General features: G+C 41.5%; 1 protein-coding gene across 1 annotated transcript in view; it reads left to right on the top strand.

The window, feature by feature from the left end:
• Positions 1 to 13,803, top strand: part of Sipa1l1 (signal induced proliferation associated 1 like 1) — a 355,392-nt gene that overhangs the window by 328,002 nt on the left and 13,587 nt on the right. The window contains exons 18-20 of the mRNA XM_026401335.2: positions 325 to 764; positions 12,029 to 12,268; positions 13,410 to 13,575. Coding sequence (XP_026257120.1) covers positions 325 to 764; positions 12,029 to 12,268; positions 13,410 to 13,575 — 846 coding nt within the window. The remainder of the gene's footprint in view (positions 1 to 324; positions 765 to 12,028; positions 12,269 to 13,409; positions 13,576 to 13,803) is intronic.

The following is a 13,803-nucleotide window of genomic DNA, read 5'->3' as shown; positions in this document are numbered from 1 at the left end:
TTCAATGACAATTTAGATTTTTTTCCTGATTAAAGTGATCCTTGATACTATTGATATTGCAGTATGAGCCAAATAATGAAAAATGGAGTATTTAAAAAAAAAAAAAAGTTTCCTGCACTCTCTGTCATAGACACCATTGAATGGGCATGAGTCGCAGAGGTTTTTCCAGGCACCTCTTATCTTACTTTGACCTGTTATTCCTGGAACTTTAATGCCTTTAGAACTCTGCACCTGGAACTTAAGTCCTGAAGTGTCCCTGTTGTTTTCTTCTGGGTGTTCAGGAAGTCAAACCATGCACTTAAGTAAATCATGCTTCCCTTGCAGTCTGATAGTCACTACTCGAGCCACTCCAGTAGCAATACCCTCTCCAGCAATGCATCCAGTGCCCACAGTGACGAGAAGTGGTACGATGGGGACCGCACGGAATCCGAACTCAACAGCTATAACTATCTGCAGGGCACCTCCGCTGACAGTGGCATCGACACCACCTCCTACGGCCCCAGCCACGGCAGCACAGCCTCTCTGGGGGCCACCTCGTCTCCTCGCTCAGGGCCAGGCAAGGAGAAAGTGGCACCCCTGTGGCATAGCTCCAGCGAAGTGCTCTCCATGGCAGATCGAACGTTAGAGACAGAGAGCCACGGCATGGACCGGAAGGCAGAGTCCTCCCTGAGCCTGGATATCCACAGCAAGGGCCAAGGTGGCTCCAGCCCTCTGACAAGGGAGAACAGCAGCTTCAGTATAAACGACGCTGCTTCCCACACAAGGTAATTGCCCTCTGCTGCTTCTCCCAGCCTCGCCTGGTTTCCTAGCCTTATCCCAGTGTATACAGGATAATGTGTATGCACTGAGGCTCTCAGATGCAGAGACAGTGGATATGGTATAAATATACATAACACACACACACACACACACACACACACACACACACATACTGTATTTCTGGATATTTTGTGTCATTTGTTTGCTAGCAAAATGCACTAGTCCTATAATCCTAATGTATTATGTTAAACATTTGCAGAATTAGTCTGTTTGCAGAATTAGTCTGTTGGATTTTACTTATTTTTATTTTTCCCAACTGCAGCCCATTTTGATTTCAGCTAGTGATAGAGAATAGAGGCAGGGACAGTCTTTTGAGGATTTCTTTTTAAATCTTTGCTGTATTTTTAAAAATAAAGGGGTCCCTCCTTAGAGTAACTGCATTTTCACAATGCTGAGCACTTCCTTTCCACAGCCTCTCTCTCTGAGAACATCACTTACCTGACATTTGCATGGTAATTTTTTGCAGTAATTGGCTCCTGACAGTGATGTGTTGAGGGTGGGAGGTGTCCAACAGAACAAGGTAGCTAAAATTAGACACATCCCATCTACCTTTTAGGACAGAAAAATACACATTCTCCTGCATACTTGGCAATTGCTCCCCTAAGTAAAATAAATGCTGGTTTTCATTTCCTCTAAAATCCAAAGCCTGATGGGATGCTTCCTCTCAGGGATGAGCCCTCCTTTACTGTCTCTGGGTCTCCTAATCTCTATGGAGATTTCTCCTCTTACCTCTCATTGTTGTCAGTTGCTAATCAACTTGTGTGACAGTGTTTATCTAATCTTGCTGTCTTGTCAGTCTCTTTTGTTATTATGCCTTACAGGGAAAAAAGGAGAGAAACTTAATTTAGCTTTTTACTTTTCAAGTGGGAAGTCAGGTAGATAATCTGTCAGTAAACCACAGGTAGCCTTAATGAGAGAAGACATCCTGTCCTTAATTAGGTTTTAACTTGGTCAGTTAAATATTCGATTTGTTTTTGTTTTTGTTTTTTGTCTGTATTCTTACTGATAACATTTTTAAGCTTCTCTTCTTTTAAGATTTCAAGCCTAAGGAAGTGTTTTACAAGGTTTATTTCTGTTTACCACTCCCACATTCCAGATTTAAAAATAATCATTAGGTCTGCAAACTGTGTGGCCCCAAGTGAAAAGGAGCTTGGGAAAGTGTTCCCATATTGTGACTACCCAGCACCCCTCTACCCTTCCATGATTCAGAAGATAGAGTGTTTGGCTCAAATGGTGTGTTTGAGAGAGTAGAACAAAGAGCTGGGCCTCAGATGCCACAGGAGCACAGACAGAATGACATGGCATGGAGCTACCACACTCACTGGCTGCGTTTGCATGTTCCACCGTCTCATTAACTAGGGACTGTGTACTTAGACAGTTTCCAAATCAGAATGGTTTCTCTGTAGTTTCTAACCTAGAAACTAGATTTAGCTGGGACTCCTATTTCTCTGGTTTTCAGTGCCTCATTTTGAAAGGTACCTTATCTTAAGAATGGTATTCCACTTGAAGAGCTCTCTCTGGCCTAATGTGTTTGCAGCAGAAAGTCACAGAGAATTTGTCAGGACTGGCATCACTGAGAGGAAGGTTGGGAAACTGGACCCCTGTCCCCAAAACACAAAACATGAAACAGTGCTATTATCTGACAAATCCAGGAGATCAATAGAGCCCTCCAAAAATGTAGGCACCTGGATTTTCATTGTCCAAATGTGCTGACCGGAGCTGCTCAAAGGCCTCAAAGGATTATCTAAATTTTCTGCTTCAAATCGGCCATGCAGAATCATTGAAATCATCACTTAGAAACAACTCTTCTATTGAAAGTCATACTTACTAAAGAGAAGAATATGGCCTTTCAGGGAAGGTTGCAGGACTTCCCACCCACCGGAGGGCTGAGTCACATTTGTTTCTAGACTCTGGTAAACAGGGATGCTTTGTAACATCAGCCTGTTGATCTTGGCAGAGTGAGCTGGGTAATCAGAGCTTCAACAGCCCTCTTTTTCTGGAGGAAAAGGGGACTTAGCTACCAAACGAACATGGCTAGAGACACGAAAATCATAGCAAATTAGAGTGTCTGTGTCCTCAGAAGACAGGAACAGCAATTAATGTGGAGAGATCTTGACAGTGCATAAAAGCTTGTACCTGGGACTCGGTGACAAAATCTAAATTACAGTGATTAAGTTCCACTGTATATTTCTGGCTGGGCTGTTGCTACTCTCTACTCCCTTGATGACTGTGCAGGGTTTTTGTGGCACCCTATGAGAACCGCATTAATGCAGTTTGGTAATTACATAGCGTTGTTATTTGAATGTCATTAAGAGAGGCCATACATACTGATATCCTTCTACAATTAAAAAGTCTATTAATTGCTCTAAAGTGTTGCTCCCTAGAATATATGTATTTTCTATGAAGCTTGGAAAATATCGAGAGAGATTTTAATTTTTATTTATTTTTTCTAATGGCTATTTCACTTTCAGATCTTAAAATGAACCACTCAAAAACAAAATTTTTAAAAAAGGTTTGTGATGAGCATAGGAGAGGCAAAGATAATTCCAATTTTACTACATCTTGCCAGCTGGATTCTTTTTTCTTTTTCTTGGAGTTCTGGAACTCCCCTTTGGAACTCAGGACCTCTTCAGTTGGTGTAGATGCTGTAATCCTGTGACCAGTGGAAAGTCTGCTGCTGGAACTGTTGAGCCCTTCCTAAAAAACTGAAAACCCACTCATGCTTGTGTGTGGTCCTCTCTCCTGTAACATTCTGACCTGACTTGTCTTGGTGTCCAGACCTCTGTGCCTGCCTCCTTAGCCTGCCATTCTGCTTATCTCAAACTGTCCTTTTGCTTCCCTTCTATCCATCAGAGCCCTGTAGCCAACCATTCCCCACTGATGTCATCACACATGTTTTTACTGCCATCCGTACAAGAGGATCTCATCCTGCAAGTTGATCCTAAGAACCTTTGTGTCATGGGTGCCAGTGCATTTTGATAATGCAAACAGCAATAACTTCTCTCTTAATTTCCCCTCTTTGTTTTTTTACACAAGGCCCCTATCAATTAATCAGTTTAAAGGTCACATAAATCCTCAACTCCTGACCCCCCTAGAAAACCATCTCCTAGAAAACCATGTCAAAGCTTATTGTACAGACACATCAATATTGGCACAGAGCTGTACAGCTTTAGTGTATGGGTTTTGGTATAATAGCATACTTAAAGTCCTTGTACAGCACAAACCTTTAGTAAAGTCATTTTGAAAAATCTGCAAAATGTATTAAGGAAGAACTTTATAACACCTTAAATGCAGATATTGGTCAGGATCTTCCCATAGTTGGTCAATATCTGACATTCATTAAAGGGGTTAAAGATCAAGAGAAATATCTGCCCCTGGCTGTCAGTACAGTTCACGTGCGTGAATGGGTTTTCCTGGTGAAACTAGTAAGTTAACTATTCGTGCCAGAAAAGCTATGTTTCTTGAGGTTAGCAGGAAGGAAGGATTTCCTACATGCAGCATCCTTGAATGTGGAGGCAGCCTCCAGCTGCTGTGGCCCTGGGCTGGGTGCCTCTGTGTATTAGAGGCCTGTGCTTAAATGTTGTTCTCTGTACCCTTTTTGGTATGGCATGAATATAAACAATATGCCTTCTTTCTTTAGAAATGATTCAGTTGTCTTTATAACATTTCCCTCTAAATCTTTTCTGCATTTTTTTCAATTATTAAGTAAGTTGCCTCTCTTCCATATTATTTTCTAAAGATGAAAGTGTTATTTTTTTCTAAGGGTCATGGACTAATTCAGAATCTAAAAGTCCAACATCTAAAATTCCAAACCCAGAACTTCTCTTCAAGGATGTAATTTCCTCTTTCTACCTTAGCCTATTGTTCATAATTTTTGCCTTGTGGCCCTGCCCATAATAAACATTCAGGATTACATTTTACTTTGTTTTTATACAGCAGTACTCCAGGTGAACTAGCCTAATCTATCTTGCTGAATTTCATCCAGTTTATGGGAGTGGGTAGTTATTTTATGTGGAACTTTACTTTTAGAGACCTCAGAAGCTGAAAACTAGAACCACCATGGTCTGAAATTTCAAGTCAACACTAAGAAGTGAGCCTTCAGTCAAGCCACAAAGGCTTGATGCTTGATGCTGAGCTCACCAGCACAGCTTTGTTTATAGTGCAGAGTCCATTCTTTGCCATATTTAAATCACTCTACAAGGATGAGAATTTATGCAGTTGCTTTATTGAAAAAATAATCTTGAAGGAGAGATTCCACATCCTTTTGCATGGTCTCAGCCTGTCACAGGTCATCTCCTTGTTCAATATTTTGTCCTTTTGAATTTAAACATGCAGGTAAAAGGGAGTAGGTGGTTGTTCTGAATTCAGTCTTTTTTGAACAGGAAGATGATTTTGGAGCTATAACGCTATGAAAAGTTGTGGTAGGTTCTACTTGCCTTAACCTAGTTGTTGGATATGGATCATTGACTATAAGGTGGTCAAAAAAGAAAGAAAAATAAATTTTGTTATATCCCTTCACCTTCATGCACATTAATTGAGAAACTTATGGAAAAAAAGATTCAGGGCTTGAGATAGGTCCATGCCTCGGGTCTGCCCTTGATCAGCTTTATGGCCTTTGGCTGGTTACCATTGCCCCACATAATCCCTCCTATCTGATCTAACACCTGGTCCCCTACTAATTGGCTGTTGTTCTGTGTTTGTTGAGATTTAAAAAGGTTGTCAAATGTATTGCAAACTGTGAGTGTCCTTGTGAGACAAAAGGCTTTCTGTCATTACCTTTCTTGAGCTCTTCATCAGCTCTTTATGCATTTATCTTGTCAATTCTTCTTTCACAAGCATGTGTCTCACAGCTCCTGTAACTGTCCTGTATATGTTCATCCTGTAATCAATCATATTTTCTCTTCTCAAGCTTCCTACTTTCTTTATCCTTTTTAGATGCCAAACTTGGACATCACAGAGGTCTCAGCTGTGCCCAATAAAATGATAATGTTAGCTCCATATTTTAAATAGGTTAGTACTGCAGACTTCTTCATCTTGTGGTTCACAATGATCCCTGAAGCATCTTCTGCTGCATACACCTAGCCATTCCATTTCCCTATCCTGTTTGTGTTACATGTCTTTATATTAAATATTGGACTAAATATCTGCTTCTTATAGATGGGCTGTTATCTCTACTGCAACCACGTAGATATCCCCTTGCTATCTTAATCATACCTGCTTCCCTTGTTTGCTTTTTCCCAATGCTTTGGAATTATTGTCTCCTGAAGCCCTCCTAAATTATGGAGCCCAGTATTTGATGTAGTACAGAATTGGCTAGTGTTGAACACAGTGGGAGGAGTCCTCCTTAATCATTATCCTCCACATTATCTGTCACCAAAAGGCTTGTTGCTTGTACAAGCAATCACAGGAAACCCAGTCAGCTCCCCTCCCCTTGGTATTAGGCCAACATTCAGCCTTTGCCCAGATTTTGCCACAGACATTTGACAGGTGACTAATTGCTGCTTTCCCCGTCCTGAAAATACCATCCTTAGCAAGCCCAGCCTGTCTAAAACCCTTCCTCCATGCCATGCCTGAATAGTAGATGACTCCAAGTGTTCCCTTTGGCAGCTTTCAACAACACGGTGGCCAGCAGATGTTTTTTCCGCAGGAAGGGATGGTCTCGAGTCATTTTGCAGAAATTCAGAACCGTTTCCTTGGCCCTCATAGATTTGGCACTTGGGGCTTTGATTGATGACATTTGTGCTTCCCCATCCTGGGTGGTTCATCCCTTTGCAAAGTCAGCAAGCAGATTCAGGCAGCTCCCACTGTGAGAAGCATCCTTTTTTCAGATTGGTCATCCCCTCCTATGAAGTTTCACCACAACTGGGAGTGTGAAATAACCAGGTGGCAGCACATTTGGCTCATGGTTCCCTTTGAGTATTAGATCAATATGAGAAATTTGGACAGGTTTGGTTGCCCTGTTGCCCCTTTCTTTCCCTCTTTCTATATCTAGTGTTGTGTATGTGTGTGTGCCCTTACTTTTAAAAAATCCTGGAATGGCCAAACAGAATCCACAGTCATTCCATTTTTAGGCAAGGGAAAGTACCCTTATAATTTATATAAAATTAAAGTCATGGTCTCCTCATGTAGAATCTAGGGACACCCTGGCTTGAATTCTTGGTGATTTAGTTTGGCCATACACACTTAAACTCACTTTTTACACAGTAAGAAAAGGAACAAGTATTGCAGTTGTCAGTTCCAATATAAGTTTTGCTCTTTTTATTCCATATTTATTGGTTCATTACCTTCTTAGACAATTCCAAGAAAGTCATCATAGGTAATAGAATTGCAGCATATTGAGTTAACATGAAATCTCCAGGATAATCAAACAGCCCAGTGACAGTTCCCCTTAAAAATCAGGGAGCTGTCAACCTCATGTCCATTGTAGTGTAACTAAACCCATTTCAAAGAAACTTAGGTGCAATGTGTGGGTACACACCTTGAGGTGATCTAGAGGCTATAGGGTTGTCAGCTTCAGGAAGGCCCACCCACAGCTGACCAAGGATGGAACCACAGGAGGAAGAGGAGAAAGACCCAAGAGTGTGAGAAGTTTACAGGCTAATGTAGTAGCTCTTAAACACTAGGAAACCTGAGATTCCTTCAGAGACATTTGAAAATACAGATTTCTGGGGCTTTAGAAGATCTGACATTAGCTCAGGGCCCTGCATGTACATCATCACCTGCAGATACCACAGTCCATGCCTTTAGAAACACTGTTCCCATGGCTTCACCTGCTGGACCCAGAGAAGTAGGAAGCTGGATTTTGACCAAGTCATAACAATAGGAAGGGTTCAGCTGGATTCGAGCAGTAATCCTCCATTAGCATTCATACCTGGGGAGAGATTTTGTCCAGTTTCTAGGTACCTCCCCAGCTGTATTGCATCAACATCTTTGGGATTAGGGCACAAGAGTGCACTGTTCAGAAGAGCTCCCAGGTGAAGTTCGTCTGCCTACTGTGTGCTCCTCTCATGCCATGAATTGTATATATTAAGAAGGAAGCCACACCAACTAATTGTTCATTTGTTTTTACATGTGCCTTTGTTCACAAATCTAATCAATTGTTAAATAGACCTGTCTAAGTATTAGTAACAGAAGTGTGCTGGCATGTCACACCTGGGAGCTAGTATCAGCCATCATGTTCATAGATAAAACCAGTGGCCAGGTTCAGTGGTCTTTTTTTTTTTTTTTTTTTTTTTAATGCACCTTTTTAATGTTCTCCTTTGTCTTTTTCTTTTTTTTTTTAAAGAGTGAGTGAGAAAGGGGGGGAGAGAGAGAGAGAATTTTTTTTAATATTTATTTTTTAGTTTTCGGCGGACACAACATCTTTCTTTGTATGTGGTGCTGAGGATCGAACCCAGGCGGCACGCATGCCAGGCGAGCGTGCTACTGCTTGAGCCACATCCTCAGCCCCTCAGTGGTCTTATTTAAGTACTTATACACTTGTAAACAGAAGCATCATTTATAGATTTGTTTCTCACAATAAAAATAAAGCAACATCTAGTTTTAAATACAGTTAGTAAAATACACCATCTGCATGCATAATACGTCCTTATATTTAAAGATTGACTTCTGATGGGCATGGTGGCACACACCTAAAATCCCAGCAGCCCAGGAGGCGGAGGCAGGAGGATCACAAGTTCTAAGCCAGCCTTAGCAACTCAGCAAGGCCTTGTCTCAAAAACTAAAAAGGACTGGGGATGTAACTCCATAGCAGAGCTCCCCTGAGTTTGATTCCCAGACACCCCCCCCCCCAGTAAAACCTGATTGCTAACATATCATTTATTTGGCAGTTTCTTAAATCATACATTGAATGCCTGCAGTTGCTAGGGACTTTTCTAGGCATGGGCAATGTACTAATGAACAAGACAGGAAAAATTTCAGGAATCTCCCTTCAAACAGGGGAGACAGACTATAACCAAAGTAAAGAAATTAAATGTAGAGTACTCTGCTTAATAACAAATGGTAAGGAGAAATACTTAGCTCAACAAATATTTAATGGTAATCTCATGTGTTCCTTGCATTGATAAATTCTTGCCATTGAAGAGTATATAATCAAGCACAAGCATTTATTGAATGCCTATTAGGGAAATAATGGTAATAATTAAATTTATGCAGAACAGAAAGAGCTCCAAAAACTATAGTGTATATACTGCTGTCTCCTTGGACCTTTCCAAGTCTGCTCTTTAACTCTCCTTTTCTGCAATACATATATTATTGCTAAAACCAGCATAGCTGTTTTGTACCACATGAAGGAATCATTTGTAAACTAATGGGCTGGGCATTATACTTTCTGTTCTCCTGGCCAATGTTTTGACCAAGCATTTAGTCTTTAAAAGCCCCAGGACTTTTGAATACTAGTGTTATCATATCAAGATAATTTGATGTTGATCAATGTGAAATCTGGCAATTAAATATACCTCTGGAATAGCAGTTTTCAAAGTATGCCCTGGAAACAATGCACTAGAAGTGTGAATTCTCATGCCCCCTCCAACCTATCCCACCTACTGAGTCAGAACCTCTGGAGGGGGCAGCAGTCTGTATTTTAACATGTTGACGTTGGGAACTGGCTCTAGCAATTTAACATACCTGCTCTCACTTATGGATGCCAGTCATAATAGATAGTTAAAACAAGTACATGGTCATCCAGGATGAGAGCTGTGTAAGTTAGATCCTGATCCACCATTTTTCATTTTCACGGAATTGCTTCAACCAGGGCTGGGGATTGAGGCATCTCTCTATCTACAAGTGTAGATAAAATGGGGGAAAAAAATCTGCAAAGCAAAGATTAAATCTTGTCTCTGAGTAACATATATTTGTCACAAGCCTGCCCTTTGTTTTAAATTATGCCCAAGACTGCACTCTGTTTCCAAAGTCTCTCTGGAGATATTCCCCTGCTAATGTGTGCTTGGGGTCTCTGGTGACTCAGTGCCACTCTGTGAGCTTGTCAGTCTCTTCATTCTTTTTTCTTTTGGTTCATCTTTCTACTTTGAGTCTCTTCCATAATAGAAATCTAGTATTATTTTTTCCTTATTGACTTAATACACTGCACTTGTGGAAGAGTTTTGCATTTCCTTTTCTTAATTTTAAAAGCAAACCGATGGGATATTCATTTTCAAGAGGTAAGGTTGCATCGCTTTTCAATTTATGTTGCCCTTTGAGGTTTTTTGAGGTTTTCTTCTACTTTGTCTAGCTGGAATAATATTTGGGGCGTGGGGACAGGGTGAGACTAGCTGTTTCTTAAAAATTGTGTTTTAAGTTTCAGCCCATTTCTTCCCTGTTAGTTATAAAAATAAAGGAGGTAATTATATTTGGTCTGAGATAATAAGAGTCCATTAGTATGGAAAGCCCTCCAGATGGGCTTTGCTTCCCCCACGTCTTACCCTTCTGTGGGCTTAGCCTCCTGGACTCCTTTCAGGTTATTGACTTTTTGCAGGTAGGTTTTCATGGAAGGATACCATTCATACAGAAAAAGATGATAAGTGTATACAGTTGAATTTTCAAAGTGTACCTACCCACCCAATTATTATCCACATCACAAACTAGAACATCACCAACCCCCACACACCGCACTGTCCCTGTTCCATCCCCAGTCACTCTGCTTCCTCCCCACGGTAAGCACAGTGTTCAATCAGAAATCATGGACTTGTTTTGCTGACATTTTGGACTTTATACCAATAGAATCATTTTGTACATGTTATTCTGTGTCTGGTGTCTTTAAGACAACATGTTGGTGAGATTTATCTATGTGTCATGGGTAGTATTTGTTTCCTTTGCTCTTTTACATTTATATTATGAGGACATTTTTACAGTTCATTTACCCATTCTACTGTTCATGAACACCTGGATCGTTTTCGTTTTTAGGTGGGGATTTTACAAATTCTCAGACATGTCCTTTGCTAGACATTTGTATGATTTTTTTCTAAGTTTATAGAGAGTAAGTGCTACGTGGTCGGATGTACATACGTTCAGTGTAGAGGCTGTGAACTCGTTTGCCAAAGTGGCAGTAGCAGGGAACATTCCACTCAATGGTATACGAGAGGTCTAGTTGTGTCGCATCCTTTCTGGCATCCTTTCTTAATTTAGCCATTCTTGGGGGTATGTAGTGGTCCCTTGTAGATTTAATTTGCCTTTTCCTGGTAATTGATGATGTTGAGCACCAGTGTTTATAGGTTTGTTAGATATCCCCTCTTGAAGTTGCTCTTCAAATCATTGCCATCTTTCTACTGCATTGTCTTGTTGAGTCCTAGGAGTGTAGTTGTAATTTGGACAGGAGCCTGTTATTGGATATGCATAATAAGTTTTTAGATATTAGAATAGGTTCAGATTTACAGGAAAGTTGCAGAGGCGGTCTAGACTTCCCGTGTGCATCTCACCACGTCCCCGTCATCATCCTCACATCACTATAGTGCATTTATCATGGCTGAGCAATCAATACTGATACATTATTAACAAGGTTCATGTTTATTCAGCTCAGGACCATTAGCTTTTGACAAATGGAAGTGCCACCGAAGAATGTTTCTGGACCGCCTGCTATTAATTACACCTCAAGCAACCCAAAGCCCATTATGGTACAAGTCACCTGTCCTTGGTTTCCTATGCTGGAGAACTTAGCAGGGCTCAAACTGTAAATCTGGGTACTGTGAGATCACTGGGAAGGAAGTGTGGAATCCGCATTTGTAGTAATGTTCAGTTCTTATCCCTGGTTTTGAAAATTCTGCCTCTTTCAGTTTTGAAGCTCCTTTGAAACCTCTGAGTTTGGGACTCCTTTATTTCTGTAAGTTTTACTTTTGTGATGTTTAACCAGTCGGAAGTACTTTGGTGATAAAGAGCTTTTTGGAGTCAACATCAAGGCCAGATGCCATGGGGAAGGCACCAGACCTGCCCGGCCCTTCCTGATGTCATTTGCCACTTTTGGATTTGATGGTCTCAACTGTTTTTGTTTTTTAGCTTAAGTATATGTCAAGCCTCAGTAACCATTTGTCACTCTGAGTAGACATTTAAATTCTAGTGAGAAGGCAAGGAAGGCCAGCCAGCCAGCCCCATTAATATTTTATGAAACCTTTATGGTGCTTTCACCCTGCCACCACCCCAACCTTGACTCCACTTCTGTGTTGGCATAGTGGCCCTGGGATGCACTCTTAAGTAGTTTTATCTCTGTTCTGCTCCACAGTACCATGAGCTCCCGGCACTCTGCCAGCCCGGTTGTGTTCTCCAGTGCCCGAAGTTCACCAAAGGAGGAGCTTCACCCCGCCAGCGCCTCACAGCTTGCGCCTTCCTTCTCCTCTTCCTCCTCCTCTTCCTCCGGTCCTAGGACGTTCTACCCTCGCCAGGGCGCTACAAGCAAGTACTTGATTGGATGGAAAAAACCTGAAGGAACCATTAACTCTGTGGGATTCATGGACACAAGAAAGTAAGAGGCCTGCTTCTCTTGCTCAGTGGTTTTCTTTCAACATGGCAGAGAATGGGAAAGGTGGGGGGATTTCTTAGAGTCAAGGAGATCAAGCTAGGGGTATAGAGAGCATGTTTGGTGGGTGGATTTTATTTTTCTTAAATTATTTTTCTGCCTCATTCCTTGAATAAGATGAACCGCAGAACATTTGAATTTGGGAGGCTTAGCCCTCCTAGGAGAGAACATATCTGAAGGGTGTTCTTCAGAATAACTGACTGGTGCTCAGTCTATACTCGTGGTTTTGATTCCATTAACCACAGCCTTCCCATGTGTTCTTTTTTATTTTAAGGTATCAGGGATTGAATCCAGTGACCCTTGACCACTGAGCCACATTCCTAGCCCTTTTTTAAATTTTGAGACAGGGTCTAACTAGTTGCTTAAGGCCTCACAAAGTTGCTGAGTTCAAACCCTTGGCTTTGAACTTATAGTCTTCCTGCCTCAGCCTCCCAAGTATCTAGGATTCTACTGTGTGCCACCAAGCCAGGCTGGAATTCTTCATAACTGTGCCAGTACAGCAAATTGGAAATTAGTGAGAACCCCTGAGAAGAAAGTTCTTTTTTTTTTTTTCTTTTTTTCTTTTTTTGGTACTGGTGATTGAACCCAGACGTGCTTTACTGAGCTACATTCCCAACCTTTCTTTATTTTTTATTTTGGGACAGGCTCTCAACTTAGCCTCAATAGGTTAATTTGCTGAGGTTGGCCTGGAACTTGTGATCCTCCTGCTTCAACCTCCAGAGTCTCTGGGATTACAGGTGTGTGCCACTGTGCCCAGAAATATAGGACTTTTTGACACAGTGGTACAGTAAAAAATTAAACAGTTCATTCAGTTTTGCTTTTATTCCTTTGAAGGTTGCATTTGTGGTCTTAGTGAATCTGATGCTAATTTTGGCTCAGTAGAACCAATAGTTTCCTGAAGAAGAATGATTTATTCATCAGACTTTAATTTGTGTTTCAAGTTGGTTTTTCATTCCCATGAATGCATTCTGAAGTAAACAGGAGTGGTTCTCTTCTCCCATCTTTAGTATTTCTCTCAGCCTTCAGAGCCCACCATGGCTGGGTTGGCCTGTTGACTATGTTTCCACATCTCTCTCCTTCTTCCCAGGCGCCATCAGAGTGATGGCAGTGAAATAGCCCACACCAGGCTGCGGGCCTCAACCAGGGACCTCCGGGCGTCCCCCAAGCCAACCTCCAAGTCCACCATTGAGGAGGATCTAAAGAAGCTCATCGACCTTGAAAGCCCAACTCCTGAATCCCAGAAGAATTTTAAGGTATGAGACAGAGCATGGGGTGGATGGGAATTAGAAGTCAAATTTGAGGGGGCTGTAGCCTTAGTTACAGCTACCCTAGAGTTTGATTGCTGGTTCCTCTTCTCTGGATCCCCCTTCCCAGTTTTCCCAGGTATTTTCCCAATTTCACTGCCACAGCCATCTCTGAAGTCTTGGCTCCTATTTACCTACTCTACCCGCCATCAGCTTTTTCTTCTAGTGTGCCCTACT

This window comes from Urocitellus parryii, chromosome 6 (genome assembly GCF_045843805.1).
Source record: "Urocitellus parryii isolate mUroPar1 chromosome 6, mUroPar1.hap1, whole genome shotgun sequence".
Lineage (NCBI taxonomy): Eukaryota > Metazoa > Chordata > Mammalia > Rodentia > Sciuridae > Urocitellus > Urocitellus parryii.
This window is presented reverse-complemented; position numbering and strand designations above follow the sequence as displayed.